The sequence below is a fragment of the Rattus norvegicus genome, chromosome 5 (genome assembly GCF_021556685.1).
Source record: "Rattus norvegicus strain SHRSP/BbbUtx chromosome 5, alternate assembly SHRSP_T2T, whole genome shotgun sequence".
NCBI classification, from domain to species: Eukaryota; Metazoa; Chordata; class Mammalia; order Rodentia; family Muridae; genus Rattus; species Rattus norvegicus.
The window spans coordinates 15,814,177-15,834,239 of NC_141538.1; the positions used below are offsets into that span (position 1 = coordinate 15,814,177).

The following is a 20,063-nucleotide window of genomic DNA, read 5'->3' on the forward strand; positions in this document are numbered from 1 at the left end:
GTCTTTATTGTAGAGTTCATTTTTTTCTATTCTAGTAATGTATATAGTATCTTTAAGAACTATGAAGACTAACCAGTCAGGATAGATCATCCAATGGAATATCAGATATATTTCTCTATGTTTTATAACATAAGAATGTGGTATCTTCAGAAATAATCTTATCATCAAGGTCCCACCTCTACTGTATCCTTCAATCAACCTAATTCTTCCCATTGTATTTTCCCCTTTTCCTCCAGTAACATTCTATTCTATCTAAGCTTCCTTTAGAGATCTTCTTTACCCCAAGGCCCTTTAATTAGATACTTAACTGTTGTAAGGATACCAACTAAAACTTGTATATCTAAATATTTAGCAAAAATATACAGTGTGTTTCTAGGTCTAAGTTACCACATTAAGTGCGGTTGTTTCTAATTCTACTGATTTAACTTCAAGTTTCCCATTTTATTTTAAACAGATGAGGTGTAAAATGGTATAAATGTACCATGTTTCATTAACATCTTTCAGTTAAAGAATATATAGACTATTTCCATTTCCTGAATATTTTGAAAAAGCGGCAAAAATATGGATAATCTAGTATCTTTGTAGCAAATGTAGAATCCTCTAGATATATGTCCACCAATGGTATATCTGGATCTTATGGTAGATCAACTTTCAGCTCTTGGGGAACCTCCACATTGATTTTCATTGTTGTACCAGTTCATACTTCTACCAACAGTGAATACATGCTCCTCTTTTCCCTACTCCACTGCAACACTTGCTACAATATTTTTAAAATTTTAGCTATTATGACTTTTGTAAGATGAAATCTCAAAGCCATCTTAATTTGTAGTCCTCAATGGCTAAAGATTCTGATTATTTTTATAGTGATTCTCAGCCACTTTTGATTCTGCTTTTGGGATGTCTCTGTATAGTTTCATGGTTCATTTTATAAATGTGTTATATTCTAACTAGACATTTAATTTGTGAGTTCTTTCTATGTTCTAGATGCTAACCCTCTGTCAGATGTATAATTAGTAAGGATTCCCCCCATTCCACAGGATAGCATGCTGCTTGAATGATGTTATTCATTTCTTCACAGACTCTATTGAGCTTCATGTGGTCCTCCATGTCATTTGTTGCTCTTAATGTCTCTTTTATTAGAGTCTAATTTAGAACATTCTTTTCTGTGCCTGTAACACCTAGGATATTTCTTTTTACTACTTTAAATAGAATAAATCAGGTTTTATGTTGAGGTCCCTGATCCATTTAGTGTGTGTATATGTGTATGCATGTGTGTTTGTTTCTGTGTGTGTGTGTGTGTGTGTGTGTGTGTGTGTATTCAGATTAAGAAATATAGATCTATTTTCATTTTAACTAGTATCATTTCTTGAAGATGCTGTCTTTTTTCTAGTATATATTTTTGGTCTTTACCTAAAATTAATTATGCAGGTTTATAACTTTATCTTGAATTCTATTACATTTATCAACACATTTGTTTTTATGTCAGTGCCATGTAGTTTTCATTATAGCTCTACAGTGTTACTTAAAATCATGAACAGTGATATTTCTGGAAGTTATTTCATTTTCAGGATTACTTGGGTTTTCTGGGCTCTTTGGGTTTCTATATAAGTTTTAAGATAACATTTCAAGGGCTGGGGATTTAGCTCAGTGGTAGAGCGCTTACCTAGGAAGCGCAAGGCCCTGGGTTCAGTCCCCAGCTCCGAAAAAAAAAAAAAAGAACCAAAAAAAAAAAAGATAACATTTCAATTTATGTAAAGAAGTACATGAGGATTTTCACAGGGGTTCTACTTAATCTATAGTATTCTTTTATCATAGTGGATACTGTATATTGTAATAAAAGAACCTTTTCTACTTCTTATGTGATGATCATGTGATTTTTTTCATTGAGAATCTATATGATACATTACATGTATTAATTTATGTATATTAAGCATCTCTGGGATGATTCCATGTTGATCATGGTGGATACTACTTTTCATGTGTTCTTGAATTTAGTTTGCAAGCATTTTATTGAGGATTTTTACATCTAGAATTATCAGATTTCTTGCCTATAATTCCCTTTTTTGTTGAATCTTTGATTTTGGTAATAATGGCATTTAAAAAAATGATTGGAAATGTTTTTACAAAGTAACTTGTGGAGTATTGGTGTTAGTTGTTTTTTGGAAGTCTGACAAAATTCTGAGCTAAGCACATGTGAGTCCTGGCTACTTATTTATATAATTTAAAATTATTGATTATATCTCATTAGTGTGAAAGTACTTAAAATATCTTTCTTTATCTTGATTTAACATCAGAGGATAATGATGTTTCCTTTTTGAATTCTAATTTAAATCTTTTCTATTTTTCATTTGGATAATTTTCTTGTTTGTTAAGTTTGCTTAAGTTTTTCATAGATGCAACTCTTTATTTCACTGTTTTCTTGTATTTTTTTCTCATTCAAATTTCATTTATTACAGCAATGATTTTGATCATTTCTTATCACTTACTCTTTTGGGGTATTGTTTCTTCTTGTTTTTCTAACATGTTTCAATTGCATTTTGAAATTATAAATATTGGATCATTCAATCTCTCAATGTAGTTTTATAAACTTTATTCTTGTGACTCCTTTCATGTGTCTCATCTATTTTTTGGTTTTGTGTTTTCATTTATGCCCTTGCATTTGGGGCATAGATGTTGAGAATTGAGACTTCCTCTTGGTGGGTTTTTTCCTTGATGAATATGAAGTATCTTTCCCCATCTCACTTGATAACTTTTGGTTGAAAGTGTATTTTATAAGATATTAGGATGTCAACTCCAGCTTGTTTCTTGGAACCATTTGCTTGGAAAAAAAATTTCCATTCTTTTACTCTGAGGTAGTGTCTGTTTTGTCAAGGAGTTGTTTTTCCTGTATGCAACAAAGTGGTGAATCCTGTTCACATATCCAGTCTGTTAGCCTGTGTTTTTTTATAGGGGAATTGAGTCTATTGATGTTGAGAGATAGTAAAGGCAGATGATTGTTAGCTCTTGTTATTATTGTTGCTGGAGGCAGTTCTAGTGGTGTGTGTGTGTGTGTGTGTGTGTGTGTGTGTGTGTGTGTGTGTGTGTTTCTCTTCTTTCAGGTTTGTTGAGAAATGTTTAATTTCCTACTGGGGGTATATAATCACCTTCCTTGTGTTAGAGACTTCCTTCTAGTGTCTTCTGTAGGGCTAGATGAGTAGAAAGATATTATTTAAGTTTGGTTTTGTCATGTATGTAATATCTCGGTTCTTCCTTCTACAGTGATTGAGAGTTTTGCTGGGTGTAGTATACTGGGCTAGCATTTGTGTTCTCTCAGGATCTGGATGACATCTGTCCAGGATCTTCTGGCTTTTAGAGTCTCTGTTGAGAAGTCTACCTTTATATGTTACTTGGCCTTTTGTCCCTTACAGCATTTATTATTCTTTCTTTGTTCTGTGCATATAGTGTTTTGATTATTAGATGATGAGAGGATTTTCTCTTCTGGTCAAATCTATTTGGTGTTCTTTAGTTTTCTTGTACATTCATTGTCATCACTTCCTTTGGGTTAGGAAACTTTTATTTGTTGAAGAAGTTTTCTTACCCCTTGAGCTAGGATTCTTTACCCTCTTCTATTCCTATTATTCTTAGGTTTGGTCATTTCATTGTGTCCTGGATTTCCTGGATGTTTTGGGTTAGGAAGTTTTTATACTTTGACCGATGTATCAATATCTTTTATGGTATCTTCTATGCCCAAGATTCTCTTTTCTATCTGTTGTATTACGTTGCTGATCCTTGCTTGTATCTGTAACTCCTGATGTCTTTTCAAAATTGTCTGTCTCTGGGTTGCCTTCATTTGTGTTTTCTTTATAATTTCTATTTCTGTTTTTCATTTCTTCCACTGTTTTGTTCAATTTCTTCACCTGCTTGCTTGTATTTTCCTGTAATTCTTTAAGGGATTTATTTGTATCTTCATTAAGGGCTTCTACCTGTTTGCCTGTGCTTTCCTGTATTTATTTGAAGGAGTTATTTATATCCTACCTAAAGGCATCTATCACCTTCATGAGATGGGATTTTAGGTCATGTTCTTACTTTTTAGGCATGTTAGGGTATCAAGGGCTTGTTGTGCTGGGAGAACTGTGCCCTGCTGGTGCCAAATTGCACAGGGTTCTGTTACTTATGATCTTGTGCTTACCTCTTGATACCTGGTTACCTATGGCATTAACTGGCCTTGGTGTCTCTGACTGGAGCTGGCCTCCTTGGAGGCTCTGTGACCTAGTTTAGTGCTGGTCTCCTGGGAGGCAGGCAGTGGTGTCTTTGGATAAGGTGAGCGCCCTGTGTTTTGGTTAGAGTAGGCTTCCTGTGTGTTTGGTTCTTCTGGACCTCCTGGGAGGGAGATAGGCAGCAGGAAATGGGAGGGGATCTGGCTACTGATCTAGCACACATGGACAAGCAGACTAGAAAGAAGGTGGAGCTCAAGAGTGTGTGCAGTTACTGTGTCAGCTGTGCTCTGTGGTTGCCTCCGCTGGTGTGGGTATTTGGGTAAGATTCTTACATGTGTCCTTGGTTACTGTGAAACTCCCTTGAGGCAAACAGGCCGTAGGTTGTGGGAGGGTCAGTATTTTGATTTTATCCAGTGATGATCTATTATACATATTTTACTTATTGTATGCTTTTTTGGATGGTTTTAAACATCCTATTGAAAATATTTTAAAGTATCATTTTCCAATTATCTATTGTGAGTACAGAAATTAGATTAATTTTTATATACTGAAATTCACTACGAGAGACCACAGTTTTATTAATTCGTTAAAAGAAATTACTCATAAGATGGAATTATAAAATTCTTTTGCATTACTTGGTTTCTAAAATGATTACAATATTCTTTTAATCATTTTTGTAAAATCAAATATGCTATTCCCCACTTCAGTGAAGTGATTAACTCTTCTGTATTAATGTAGTCATCTTATCCTTTCAGTATTTGCTTTAGTTTTTATTAGCTCTCTGTAGTAGCCTCACAGTTATTTCTGACACTAGTAGTTTGTACCTTTTTCTTTTATTCTATGTAATTATTTTAATAAATCTACTATATAACTTAATAATCTACTACTATAACTCATGGTATGAGTGCATACCATGTGTGTTTCTCTGTGATTGGGTTACCTCACTCAGGATGATATTTTCCAGTTCCATCCATTTACCTATAAATTACATAAAGTCATTGTTTTTGAAAGCTGAGTAGTATTCCATTGTGTAGATGTACCATATTTTCTGTTTCCATTCCTCTGTTGAAGGGCATCTGGGTTCTTTCAAGCTTCTGGCTATTATAAATAAGGCTGTTATGAACATAGTGGAGCATGTGACTTTGTTATATGTTGGGGCATCTTTTGGGTATATGCCCAAGAGAGGTATAGCTGGGTCCTCAGGTAGTACAATGTCCAATTTTCTGAGGAACCTACAGACTGATTTTCAGAATGGTTGTACCAGTCTGCAATCCCACCAACAATGGAGGAGTGTTCCTCTTTCTCCACATCCTCGCCAGCATTTGCTGTCACCTGAGTTTTTGATCTTAGCCATTCTCACTGGTGTGAGGTGAAATCTCAGGGTTGTTTTGATTTGCATTTCCCTTATGACTAAAGATGTTGAACATTTCTATGGGCACTTCTCAGCCATTCGATATTCCTCAGCTGTGAATTCTTTGTTTACCTCTGAACCCCATTTTTAATAGAGTTATTTGTCTCCCTGCAGTCTAACTTTGTGAGTTCTTTGTACATTTTGGATATAGAGTTGTAGGATTGGTAAAGATCTTTTCCCAATCTGTTGGTTGCCATTTTGTCCTAACAACAATGTCCTTTGACTTACAGAAGGTTTGTAGTTTTATGAGATCATTTGTCAATTCTTGATCTTAGAGCATAAGCCCAATGGTGTTTCTTTCAGGAAATTTTCTCCACTGCCTATGTGTTCGAGATTCTTCCCCACTTTTTCTTCTATTAGTTTGAGTATATCTGGTTTGATGTAGAGGTCCTTGATCCACTTTGACTTAAGCTTTGTACAGGATGATGAGAATGGATCGATCTGTATTTTTCTACATGCTGACCTCCAGTGAACCAGTACCATTCGCTGAAAATGCTATCTTTTTTCCATTGGATGGTTTGGCTCCTTTGTCAAAAATCAAGTGACCATAGGGGTATGGGTTCATTTCTGTGTCTTCAATTCTATTCCACTGGTCTATCTGCCTGTCTCTGTACCAATACAATGCAGTTTTTATCACTATTGCTCTGTAATACTGCTTGAGTTCAGGGATAGTGATTGCCCCTGAAGTCCTTTTATTGTTGAGGATAGTTTTAGCTATCCAGGGTTTTTTTGTTATTCCAAATGAATTTGCAAATTGTTCTGTCTAATTCTATGAAGAATCGGATTGGAATTTTGATGAGGATTGCACTGAATATGTAGATTGCTGTTGGTAAAATGGCCATTTTTACTATATTGATCCTGCCAATCCATGAGCATGGGAGATCTTTCCATCTTCTGAGATATTCTTCAATTTCTTTCTTCAGAGGCTTGAAGTTGTTATCATACAGATCTTTCACGTGCTTGATTAAAGTCACACCGAGGTATTTTATATTATTTGGAACTATAATGAATGGTGCCGTTTCCCTAATTTCTTTCTCAGGTTGTTTCTCTTTTGTGGAGAGGAAGGCTACTGATTTATTTGAGTTAATTTTATACCCAGCCACTTTGCTGAAGGTATTTATCAGGTTTAGTTTTTCTCTGGTGGAACCTTTGGGATCACTTAAATATACTATCATATCTGCAAATAATGATAGTTTTATTTCTTCCTTGCCAATATGTATCCCTTTGATCTCCTTTTGTTGTCTGATTGCTCTGGCTAGGACTTTGAGAACCATATTGAATAAGTAGGTAGAGAGTAGGCAGCCTTGTCTAGTCCCTGATTTTAGTGGGATTGCTTCAAGTTTCTGTCCATTTAGTTTAATGTTAGTTACTGGTTTGCAGTACATGGCTTTTACTATGTTTAGGTATGGGCCTTGAATTCTGGTTCTTTCCAGGACTTTTATGTTGAAGGGCTGATGAATTTTGTCAGATGCTTTCTCAGCATCTAATGAAATGATCATATGGTTTTGATTTTTCAGTTTGATTATATGGTGGATTCTGTTGATGGCTTTCCATATATTAAACCTTCCCTGCATACCTGGGATAAAGTCTACTTGATCATGCTGGATGATTGTTTTGATGTGTTCTTGGATTCATTTTGCAAGAATTATACTGAGTATTTTTGTGTCGATATTTATACGGGAAATTGGTCTGAAATTCTCTTTCTTTGTTGGATCTTTGTGTGGTTTAGGTATAAGAGTAATTGTGTCTTCATAGAAGGAATTCAGTAGTGCTCCATCTGTTTCAATGTTGTGGAACATTTTGGATAGTATTGGTATAAGGTCTTCTATGAAGGTCTGATAGAATTCTGCACTGAAACCATCTGGACTTGGGTTCTTTTTGGTTGGGAGACTTTTAAAGACTGCTTTTATTTCTTTAGGAGTTATGGGATTGTTTAAATGGTTTATCTGTTCCTGATTTAACTTCGGCACCTAGTATCCTTCTAGGAAATTTTCCATTTCCTCCAGATTTTCCAGTTTTGTTGAATATTGACTTTTGTTGTAGGATCTGATGATTTTTTTGAATTTCTTCAGATTCTGTTGTTACGTCTCCCTTTTCATTTCAGATTTTGTTGATTTGGACACTCTCTGTGTCATCTGGTTAGTCTGGCTAAGGATTTATCTATTTTGTTGATTTTCTCAAAGAACCAACTTTTGGTTCTGTTGATTGTCTGTATAGTCCGTTTTGTTTCTACTTGGTTGATTTCAGCTCTGAGTTTGATTATTTCCTGCCTTCTACTCTTCCTGGGTGTATTTGCTTCTTTTGTTCTAGAGCTTTTAGATGTGCTGTCAAGCTGCTGATATCTGGTCTCTCCTGTTTCTTTCTGCAGTCACTCAGCGCTATGAGTTTTCCTCTTAGTACCGCTTTCTTTGTGTCCCATAAGTTTGGGTACATTGTACCTTCATTTTCATTAAATTCTAAGAAGTCTTTAGTTTCTTTCTTTATTTCTTCCTTTACCATGTTATCACTGAGTAGAGCATTGTTCAACTTCCATGTATATGTGGGTGTTCTTTCCTTATTGTTATTGAAGACCAGTTTGAGCCTATGGTGGTCTGATAGAACGAACGGGATTATTTCTATCTTTCTGTATCTGTTGAGGTCTGTTTTGTGCCTGATTACATGGTCAGTTTTGGAAAAAGTGCCATGAGGTTGTGAGAAGAAGGTATATCCTTTTGTTTTAGGATAGAATGCTCTATAAATATCTGTTAAGTCCATTTGTTTCATAACTTCTATTAGTCTGTCTATGTCTCTGTTTAATTTCTGTTTTCATAATCTGTCCATTGATGAGAGTGTTGAAATCTCCTACTATCATTGTGTGAGATTCAAGGTGTGCTTTGATCTTTATTAAGGTTTCTTTTATGTATGTAGGTTCCCTTGTATTTGAAGCATAGATATTTAGGATTGAGAGTTCATCTTGGTATATTTTTACTTTGATGAATATGAAGTGTCCTTCCTTATCTTTTTTGATGACTTTTGGTTGAAAATTGATTTTATTCGATATTAGCATGGCTACTCCAGCTTGCTTCTTCAGACCATTTGCTTGGAAAGTTGTTTTCCAGCCTTTTACTCTGAGGTAGTATCTGTCTTTGCCTCTGAGGTGTATTTCCTGTAGGCAGCAAAATTTTGGGTCCTTATTGCGTATCTAGTTTGTTTTTTTTTGTTTTTTTTTTTTTTTTTTTTTTTTTTTTATTAACTTGAGTATTTCTTATATACATTTCGAGTGTTATTCCCTTTCCCGGTTTCCGGGCAAACATCCCCCTCCCCCCTCCCCTTCCTTATGGGTGTTCCACTCCCAACCCTCCCCCCATTGCCGCCCTCCCCCCATAGACTAGTTCACTGTGGGTTCAGTCTTAGCAGGACCCAGGGCTTCCCCTTCCACTGGTGCTCTTACTAGGATATTCATTGCTACCTATGGGGTCAGAGTCCAGGGTCAGTCCATGTATAGTCTTTAGGTAGTGGCTTAGTCCCTGGAAGCTCTGGTTGCTTGGCATTGTTGTACTTTTGGGGTCTCGAGCCCCTTCAAGCTCTTCCAGTTCTTTCTCTGATTCCTTCAACAGGGGACCTATTCTCAGTTCAGTGGTTTGCTGCTGGCATTCGCCTCTGTATTTGCTGTATTCTGGCTGTGTCTCTCAGGAGCGATCTACATCCGGCTCCTGTCGGTCTGCACTTCTTTGCTTCATCCATCTTGTCTAATTGGGTGGCTGTATATGTATGGGCCACATGTGGGGCAGGCTCTGAATGGGTGTTCCTTCAGTCTCTGTTTTAATCTTTGCCTCTCCCTTCCCTGCCAAGGGTATTCTTTTTCCTCATTTAAAGAAGGAGTGAAGCATTCACATTTTGATCATCCGTCTTGAGTTTCGTTTGTTCTAGGGATCTAGGGTAATTCAAGCATTTGGGCTAATAGCCACTTATCAATGAGTGCATACCATGTATGTCTTTCTGTGATTGGGTTAGCTCACTCAGGATGATATTTTCCAGTTCCAACCATTTGCCTACGAATTTCATAAACTCGTTGTTTTTGATAGCTGAGTAATATTCCATTGTGTAGATGTACCACATTTTCTGTATCCATTCCTCTGTTGAAGGGCATCTGGGTTCTTTCCAGCTTCTGGCTATTATAAATAAGGCTGCGATGAACATAGTGGAGCACGTGTTTCTTTTATATGTTGAGGCATCTTTTGGGTATATGCCCAAGAGAGGTATAGCTGGATCCTCAGGCAGTTCAATGTCCAATTTTCTGAGGAACCTCCAGACTGATTTCCAGAATGGTTTTACCAGTCTGCAATCCCACCAACAATGGAGGAGTGTTCCTCTTTCTCCACATCCTCGCCAGCATCTGCTGTCACCTGAGTTTTTGATCTTAGCCAATCGCACTGGTGTGAGGTGAAATCTCAGGGTTGTTTTGATTTGCATTTCCCTTATGACTAAAGATGTTGAACATTTCTTTAGGTGTTTCTCAGCCATTCGGCATTCCTCAGCTGTGAATTCTTTGTTTAGCTCTGAACCCCATTTTTTAATAGGGTTATTTGTTTCCCTGCGGTCTAACTTCTTGAGTTCTTTGTATATTTTGGAAATAAGGCCTCTATCTGTTGTAGGATTGGTAAAGATCTTTTCCCAATCTGTTGGTTGCCGTTTTGTCCTAACCACAGTGTCCTTTGCCTTACAGAAGCTTTGCAGTTTTATGAGATCCCATTTGTCGATTCTTGATCTTAGAGCATAAGCCATTGGTGTTTTGTTCAGGAAATTTTTTCCAGTGCCCATGTGTTCCAGATGCTTCCCTAGTTTTTCTTCTATTAGTTTGAGTGTGTCTGGTTTGATGTGGAGGTCCTTGATCCACTTGGACTTAAGCTTTGTACAGGGTGATAAGGATGGATCGATCTGCATTCTTCTACATGTTGCCCTCCAGTTGAACCAGCACCATTTGCTGAAAATACTATCTTTTTTCCATTGGATGGTTTTGGCTCCTTTGTCAAAAATCAAGTGACCATAGGTGTGTGGGTTCATTTCTGGGTCTTCAATTCTATTCCATTGGTCTATCTGTCTGTCTCTGTACCAATACCATGCAGTTTTTATCACTATTGCTCTGTAATACTGCTTGAGTTCAGGGATAGTGATTCCCCCTGAAGTCCTTTTATTGCTGAGGATAGCTTTAGCTATCCTAGGTTTTTTGTTATTCCAGATGAATTTGCAAATTGTTCTGTCTAACTCTTTGAAGAATTGGATTGGTATTTTGATGGGGATTGCATTGAATGTGTAGATTGCTTTTGGTAAAATGGCCATTTTTACCATATTAATCCTGCCAATCCATGAGCATGGGAGATCTTTCCATCTTCTGAGGTCTTCTTCAATTTCTTTCCTCAGTGACTTGAAGTTCTTATTGTACAGATCTTTTACTTGCTTGGTTAAAGTCACACCGAGGTACTTTATATTATTTGGGTCTATTATGAAGGGTGTCGTTTCCCTAATTTCTTTCTCGGCTTGTTTCTCTTTTGTATAGAGGAAGGCAACTGATTTATTTGAGTTAATTTTATACCCAGCCACTTTGCTGAAGTTGTTTATCAGCTTTAGTAGTTCTCTGGTGGAACTTTTGGGATCACTTAAATATACTATCATGTCATCTGCAAATAGTGATATTTTGACCTCTTCTTTTCCGATCTGTATCCCTTTGATCTCCTTTTGTTGTCTGATTGCTCTGGCTAGAACTTCAAGAACTATATTGAATAAGTAGGGAGAGAGTGGGCAGCCTTGTCTAGTCCCTGATTTTAGTGGGATTGCTTCAAGTTTCTCTCCATTTAGTTTAATGTTAGCAACTGGTTTGCTGTATATGGCTTTTACTATGTTTAGGTATGGGCCTTGAATTCCTATTCTTTCCAGGACTTTTATCATGAAGGGGTGTTGAATTTTGTCAAATGCTTTCTCAGCATCTAATGAAATGATCATGTGGTTTTGTTCTTTCAGTTTGTTTATATAATGGATCACGTTGATGGTTTTCCGTATATTAAACCATCCCTGCATGCCTGGGATGAAGCCTACTTGATCATGGTGGATGATTGTTTTGATGTGCTCTTGAATTCGGTTTGCCAGAATTTTATTGAGTATTTTTGCGTCGATATTCATAAGGGAAATTGGTCTGAAGTTCTCTTTCTTTGTTGTGTCTTTGTGTGGTTTAGGTATAAGAGTAATTGTGGCTTCATAGAAGGAATTCGGTAGGGCTCCATCTGTTTCAATTTTGTGGAATAGTTTGGATAATATTGGTATGAGGTCTTCTATGAAGGTTTGATAGAATTCTGCACTAAACCCGTCTGGACCTGGGCTCTTTTTGGTTGGGAGACCTTTAATGACTGCTTCTATTTCCTTAGGAGTTATGGGGTTGTTTAACTGGTTTATCTGTTCCTGATTTAACTTCGATACCTGGTATCTGTCTAGGAAATTGTCCATTTCCTGAAGATTTTCAAATTTTGTTGAATATAGGTTTTTATAGTAAGATCTGATGATTTTTTGAATTTCCTCCGAATCTGTAGTTATGTCTCCCTTTTCATTTCTGATTTTGTTAATTTGGACACACTCTCTGTGTCCTCTCGTTAGTCTGGCTAAGGGTTTATCTATCTTGTTGATTTTCTCAAAGAACCAACTTTTGGTTCTGTTGATTCTTTCTATGGTCCTTTTTGTTTCTACTTGGTTGATTTCAGCTCTGAGTTTGATTATTTCCTGCCTTCTACTCCTCCTGGGTGTATTTGCTTCTTTTTGTTCTAGAGCTTTTAGGTGTGCTGTCAAGCTGCTGACATATGCTCTTTCCTATTTCTTTCTGCAGGCACTCAGCGCTATGAGTTTTCCTCTTAGCACAGCTTTCATTGTGTCCCATAAGTTTGAGTATGTTGTATCTTCATTTTCATTAAATTCTAAAAAGTTTTTAATTTCTTTCTTTATTTCTTCCTTGACCAGGTTATCATTGAGTAGAGCATTGTTCAATTTCCACGTATATGTGGGCATTCTTCCCTTATTGTTATTGAAGACCAGTTTTAGGCCGTGGTGGTCCGATAGCACGCATGGGATTATTTCTATCTTTCTGTACCTGTTGAGGCCCGTTTTTTGACCAATTATATGGTCAATTTTGGAGAAAGTACCATGAGGAGCTGAGAAGAAGGTATATCCTTTTGCTTTAGGATAGAATGTTCTATAAATATCCGTTAAGTCCATTTGGCTCATGACTTCTCTTAGTCTGTCGACATCACTGTTTAATTTCTGTTTCCATGATCTGTCCATTGATGAGAGTGGGGTGTTGAAATCTCCCACTATTATTGTGTGAGGTGCAATGTGTGTTTTGAGCTTTAGTAAGGTTTCTTTTACATATGTAGGTGCCCTTGTATTTGGGGCATAGATATTTAGGATTGAGAGTTCATCTTGGTTGATTTTTCCTTTGATGAATATGAAGTGTCCTTCCTTATCTTTTTTGATGACTTTTAGTTGGAAATTGATTTTATTTGATATTAGAATGGCTACTCCAGCTTGCTTCTTCTGACCATTTGCTTGGAAAGTTGTTTTCCAGCCTTTCACTCTGAGGTAGTGTCTGTCTTTGTCTCTGAGGTGTGTTTCCTGTAGGCAGCAGAATGCAGGGTCCTCGTTGCGTATCCAGTTTGTTAATCTATGTCTTTTTATTGGGGAGTTGAGGCCATTGATATTGAGAGATATTAAGGAATAGTGATTATTGCTTCCCGTTATATTCATATTTGATGTGAGGTTATGTTTGTGTGCTTTCATTCTCTTTGTTTTGTTGCCAAGACGATTAGTTTCTTGCTTCTTCTAGGGTATAGCTTGCCTCCTTATGTTGGGCTTTACCATTTATTATCCTTTGTAGTGCTGGATTTGTAGAAAGATATTGTGTAAATTTGGTTTTGTCATGGAATATCTTGGTTTCTCCATCAATGTTAATTGAGAGTTTTGCTGGATACAGTAATCTGGGCTGGCATTTGTGTTCTCTTAGGGTCTGTATAACATCAGTCCAGGATCTTCTGGCCTTCATAGTTTCTGGCGAGAAGTCTGGTGTGATTCTGATAGGTCTCCCTTTATATGTTACTTGACCTTTTTCCCTTACTGCTTTTAATATTCTTTCTTTATTTTGTGCGTTTGGTGTTTTGACAATTATGTGACGGGAGGTGTTTCTTTTCTGGTCCAATCTATTTGGAGTTCTGTAGGCTTCCTGTATGTCTATGGGTATCTCTTTTTTTAGGTTAGGGAAGTTTTCTTCTATGATTTTGTTGAAGATATTTACTGGTCCTTTGAGCTGGGAGTCTTCACTCTCTTCTATACCTATTATCCTTAGGTTTGATCTTCTCATTGAGTCCTGGATTTCCTGTATGTTTTGGACCAGTAGCTTTTTCCGCTTTACATTATCTTTGACAGTTGAGTCAATGATTTCTATGGAATCTTCTGCTCCTGAGATTCTCTCTTCCATCTCTTGTATTCTGTTGGTGAAGCTTGTATCTACAGCTCCTTGTCTCTTCTTTTGGTTTTCTATATCCAGGGTTGTTTCCATGTGTTCTTTCTTGATTGCTTCTATTTCCATTTTTAATTCCTTCAACTGTTTGATTGTGTTTTCCTGGAATTCTTTCAGGGATTTTTGCGATTCCTCTCTGTAGGCTTTTACTTGTTTATTAATGTTTTCCTGTGCTTCCCTAAGTGTGTTCAGGTCTTTCCTGAAGTCCTCCAGCATCATGATCAAATATGATTTTGAAACTAGATCTTGCTTTTCTGGTGTGTTTGGATATTCCATGTTTGTTTTGGTGGGAGAATTGGGCTCCGATGATGGCATGTAGTCTTGGTTTCTGTTGCTTGGGTTCCTGCGCTTGCCTCTCGCCATCAGATTATCTCTAGTGTTACTTTGTTCTGCTATTTCTGACAGTGGCTAGACTGTCCTATACGCCTGTGTGTCAGGAGTGCTGTAGACCTGTTTTCCTCTCTTTCAGTCAGTTATGGGGACAGAGTGTTCTGCTTTCGGGCGTGTAGTTTTTCCTCTCTACAGGTCTTCAGCTGTTCCTGTGGGCCTGTGTCTTGAGTTCACCAGGCAGCTTTCTTGCAGCAGAAAATTTGGCCTTACCTGTGGTCCCGAGGCTCAGGTTTGCTCATGGGGTGCTGTCCAGGGGCTCTCTGCAGCGGCAGCAACCAGGAAGACCTGTGCCGCCGTTTCCGGGAGCTTCAGTGCACCAGGGTTCCAGATGGTCTTTGGCTTTTTCCTCTGGCGTCCGAGATGTGTGTGTAGAGAGCAGTCTCTTCTGGTTTCCCAGGCTTGTCTGCCTCTCTGAAGGTTCAGCTCTCCCTCCCACGGGATTTGGGTGCAGAGAACTGTTTATCCGGTCTGTTTCCTTCAGGGTCCAGCGGTGTCTCCGGCAGGGGTCCTGCCGCTCCTGGGCCCTCCCCCACGGGAGCCCAGAGGCCTTATACAGTTTCCTCTTGGGCCAGGGATGTGGGCAGGGGTGAGCAGTGTTGGTGGTCTCTTCCGCTCTGCAGCCTCAGGAGTGCCCACCTGACCAGGCGGTTGGGTCTCTCTCTCACCGGGTCTGGGAGCAGAGAGCTGCTGCAGGCCGGGATCCGCGGGTGTGGGACTTCCGGTAAACACAGAACCTGCCCGGTCCTAGAGAAATTCTGCTTCGGTGTGTCCCAAGCTCACCAGGCAGCTTTCTTGCAGCAGAAAATTTGGTCTTACCTGTGGTCTCGAGGCTCAAGTTCGCTCGTGGGGTGCTGCCCAGGGGCTCTCTGCAGCGGCAGCAACCAGGAAGACCTGTGCCGCCCCTTCCGGGAGCTTCAGTGCACCAGGGTTCCAGATGGTCTTTGGCTTTTTCCTCTGGCGTCCGAGATGTGTGTGCAGGGAGCAGTCTCTTCTGGTTTCCCAGGCCTGTCTGCCTCTCTGAAGGTTTAGCTCTCCCTCCCACGGGATTTGGGTGCAGAGAACTGTTTATCCGGTCTGTTTCCTTCAGGGTCCGGCGGTGTCTGTGGTCCCGAGGCTCAGGTTCGCTCGTGGGGTGCTGCCCACTCGTATCTAGTTTGTTAATCTGTGTCTTTTTATTGGGGCATTGAGTCCATTGATGTTGAGAGACATTAAGGAATAGTGATTGTTGCTTCCTGTTATCTTTGTATTTGGAGGTGAGATTACGTTTGTGTACTTGTCTTCTCTTTGTTTTGTTGCCAAGACGATTAGTTTCTTGCTTTTTCTAAGGTGTAGCTTGCCTCCTTGTGTTGGGCTTTACTGTTTATTATCCTTTGTTGGGCTGGATCTGTAGAAAGATATTGTGTAAATTTGGTTTTGTCATGGAATATCTTGGTTTCTCCATCTATGTTAATTGAGAGTTTTGCTGGATACAGTAACCTGGGCTGGCATTTATGTTCTCTTAGGGTCTGTATGACATCTGTCCAGGATCTTCTGGCTTTCATAGTCTCTGGTGAGAAGTCTGGTGTAATTCTGGTAGGTCTGCCTTCCTATGTTACTTGACCTTTTTCCCTTACTGCTTTTAGTATTCTTTCTTTGTTTTGTGCACTTGGTGTTTTGACTATTTTGGGACAGGAGGAGTTTCTTTTCTGGTCCCGTCTATTTGGCGTTCTTTAGGCTTCTTGTATGTTTATAGGCATCTCTTTCTTTAGGTTAGGGAAGTTTTCATATATGATTTTGTTGAAGATATTTACTAGTCCTTTGAGTTGTGAGTCTTCACTCTCTTCTATACGTATTATCCTTAGGTTTGATCTTCTCCTTGTGTCCTGGATTTCCTGTATGTTTTGGGCCAGTACCTTTTTCCTTTTTACATTATCTTTGACAGGTGTGTCGATGCTTTCTATGGAATCTTCTGCTCCTGAGATTCTCTCTTCCATCTCTTGTATTCTGTTGGTAATGCTTTTATCTACAGCTCCTTGTCTCTTATTTGGTTTTCTATATCCAGGGTTTTCTCCCTCTGTGCTTTCTTTATTTTTTCTATTTCCATTTTTCAGTTCCTTTACCTGTTTGATTGTGTTTTCCTGTAATTCTTTCAGGGATTTTTGTGTTTCCTCTCTAAGGGCTTCTAATTGTTTACTTGCATTTTCCTGCATTTCTCTAAAGGAGTTCTTTATGTCTTTCTTAAAGTCCTCCATCATCATGATTTCAAATCTAGTTCTTGCTTTTCTGGTGTGTTTAGATAGTCAGTGTTTGCTTTTGTGGGAGAATTGGTCTTTGATGATGCCATGTAGTCTTGGTTTCTGTTGCTTGGGTTCCTGCGCTTGCCTCTGGCTGTCATGTTGTCTCTGGTGTTGCCTTATTTTGCTATTTCTGACAGTGGTTTGACCATCCTATAAGCCTGTGTCAGGAATGTTGTAGACCTGTTTTCCTGTTTTCTTTCAGCCAGTTATGGAAACAGAGTATTCTGCTTTCAGGCATGTAGTCATTCCTGTCCAGTGGCTTTCAGCTGTCCATGTGGGTGGGAACCAGAAGGGCCTACCCCTCCTTCTCCTGGGTCCCTGTGTATAAGGGGGCCCAGATTGTGCTAGGTGTTTCCCTCTAGAGTCAGAAATGTGGGCAGAGACTAGTCTCCTCTGGTTTCCCAGGTGTGTCTAGCTCTCCCTTCCATGGGATTTGGGTTCAGGGAGCTGTTTGACCAGGTCTGTTCAGATCTGGGTGCAGTCTGGACTGCAGGGCTCCTGCAACTTGACTGCCCCTATCTTCCTATGCCCAGAGGTCCTATACAGTTTCCTCTTGGGCCAGAGATATGGGTAGAGGTGAGCAGAAGTGGCAGTGTCTCCTGCCCTGCAGTCCCAGTATTGCCCACAGGTCTGGGCAATCAGCTCTCTCTCCCATGGGGTTTGGGAGCAGGGAGCTGTGGACTGAGATCAGCAAGAAACCGGAAGTATACAGTTCCAAAGAAATTTTGCCTTTGGGTGTCCTGAGTCCACCAGGCAGGTCACTTGGAGCAGAAAAGTTGGTCTTACCTCTGGTCTCAGGCCTGAAGTTGCTCCTTGGGGCAAGGTTTCAGCTCTTTGTTAGGACATCAAACAGAATGGCCTGCCCCTGCTTCTCCTAGGTCCCTGTGCACAAGAGGGCCCAGATGGTGCTAGTCGTTTTCCTCTAGAGTCAGAAATGTGGGCAGAGAGTAGTCTCCTCTTGTTTTCTAGGCATGTTTGCCCCTCTGAAGGTCTAGTTCTCCCTCCCACAGGATTTGGGTGCAGGGACCTGTTTGACTGTGTCCGTTCAGATCCAGACGCAGTTTGGACCACAGAGCTCCTGCAGCTTGACTGCCCCTATCTTCCTGTGTCCAGAGACCCTATACAGTTTCCTCTTGGGCCAGGAATGTGGGCAAAAGTGGGCAGAAATGGTGGTCTCTCTTGCCCTGCAGTCTCAGGATTGCCCTCAGGTCTGCACAATCATCTCTCTCTTCCATGAGGTTTGGGAGTAGGGAGCTGTGGGTAAAATGTAAATTTTTAGTAAAATAATTATTATTTATTCTTCTTTTATGTGTGTGTATTTTAAGTGTATATGGAAGTGCATCATGATCTAATTCTCAGAGTTGCCAGTAATATTCAGAGAGGCCATAAGAGGTTGTCATATTCCCTGGAACTGGAGGTAAGGTTGGCTGTGAGTTGCCATGTGGGTGTGTTGCCTAGGTCATCTATAAGGACATCACGTGTTCTTAAGCACTGAGCCATCATTCTACCGTCTAATTATAAAACTGCATTTGAAGAGTACAAAAATTTAGTTCAGGCATATGACATTTTAGTTGCAGAAAAACTGTAGAATTTTTAGTAATAAAGAATGGAACAATTCTTTAATATGTTTTATTTAGAAGTAAAAATTTCCTAAGAAATAAGATGCTTAAATTCAACTGTGATCTTTCAAAAAATAATTGGCTGGTCAAATACATTAAAAACTCTAAAGTAATACTGTTTTGTCATAGTGTACAATTAAGTCAAGGAACATGTGTTTGGTCCAGAACTTAATAGTTTCTATACTGTGATACCATCTTTGAAAATTGTAAATCTTTAATTGTTTATCTTCACGTTTAAAAATTATATGATACTAGATTTCTCATAAGATGAATACATATTTTTGCCTTATAATACTAAAAAGAAATAGCTTTGATGAGGATTTAGAATATATGAATACATACTGAGAGCAAATGTAAATCTTTACATTCTATTAGTCCACAATTTGAAAAAAAATAGCAGTTTGCAGACCAATTGAAACATTCAATATTAAACGCCTGGTTCAAAGAATCAGTGAAGTGGCTTAGAAGTTAAAAATACTGATTGCATTTCCAGAGGGTACAGATTTATTCCTAGCATCCCATGGTGGCTCACAGACATATGTAACTCCAGTTCTATTAGATCTTTTACCCCAACTGGTTTCTCAGAGCACAAGGCATCAAAAAATAATAAACTACCTTTTTAGAAAGTACAATGTTTCTAAAATTAAAAATAGTCTCCATCAGGGTACCAAGATCTATGATATTACTATCTATCTATCTATCTATCTATCTATCTATCTATCTATCTATCTATCTATCTATCTCTAATATAATCTATCTATATATGTCATCTAGTCTGTATTTTCATTTATATATCTATCAGTAGATACTATTAAAGATATCTATATCTATATTACTCGCAAAGCTCTGGATTTAGTATAAGTCAAATTTCTTTGTATTTAGGCTCAAAATTTTTATATTAATATTGAAAATAGTTGGACAGAGTCATTCTACAACAGCATGCCATTTTAACCTATAAGGTGTTATGCTTTTGTCTCCGGCAGGTGCTCCGAGTGACCAAAGCAGTGGTACCTCCTCTCCTCTTTGTGACAGTGGATTACACCTCAACTATCATCCAAACAACACAGTAAGAGAGTTGGACACAGTTGACACTAATCAGGATGGCTCAAGAGCAGAATATATCTGTATTTGTGATTTGCAAGCACTGCTTTTGAGTCTGATTTATGTGGTAAACTGGGATTCCTTGGTGACTTACTGCCATTTAAGTGATAAGACAAGCCAGAAGGAAAAACAAGCAGTAATCTTATGTGACATTATTTCTCTCAGGCATGAATCATTAAATCTTCTGTAAGTGTTGGAGTTTTTAGAATAGGAGAGATTACTCAGAATCATAGTGTTATACCTCACTTCAGAGCATTTCATACCACATAGAATTTCATGAATTACATGATTTGACATGATTTTTATCACTTTTATTTTGATCACAGGTCAGTATGACTATCATTTTCATTTTTTGTCATCTTTATGTATATCGTGGAATAACTGAAAGAGGAGTAATTTAATGATATAGAACAAAGGATGTTAAACTATATGTAAAACATACATTTATTTAACACATCAGTTTTCATTAACTAAATTTTTAGTGTTGGTTTTGTATATTCCTTTTGACCAATTTGGTTATCTTTATTAAATATTTCT

The 20,063-nt window shown here is 38.4% G+C and overlaps 1 protein-coding gene across 2 annotated transcripts in view; it reads left to right on the forward strand.

Moving 5' to 3' along the window:
• The window catches only part of Sntg1 (syntrophin, gamma 1), an 841,911-nt gene that overhangs the window by 564,171 nt on the left and 257,677 nt on the right, over positions 1 to 20,063 (forward strand). For both annotated transcript variants that reach the window (NM_001411862.1, XM_087550418.1), the window contains 1 exon segment: positions 19,409 to 19,491. In NM_001411862.1, the coding sequence (NP_001398791.1) occupies positions 19,409 to 19,491 (83 nt within the window).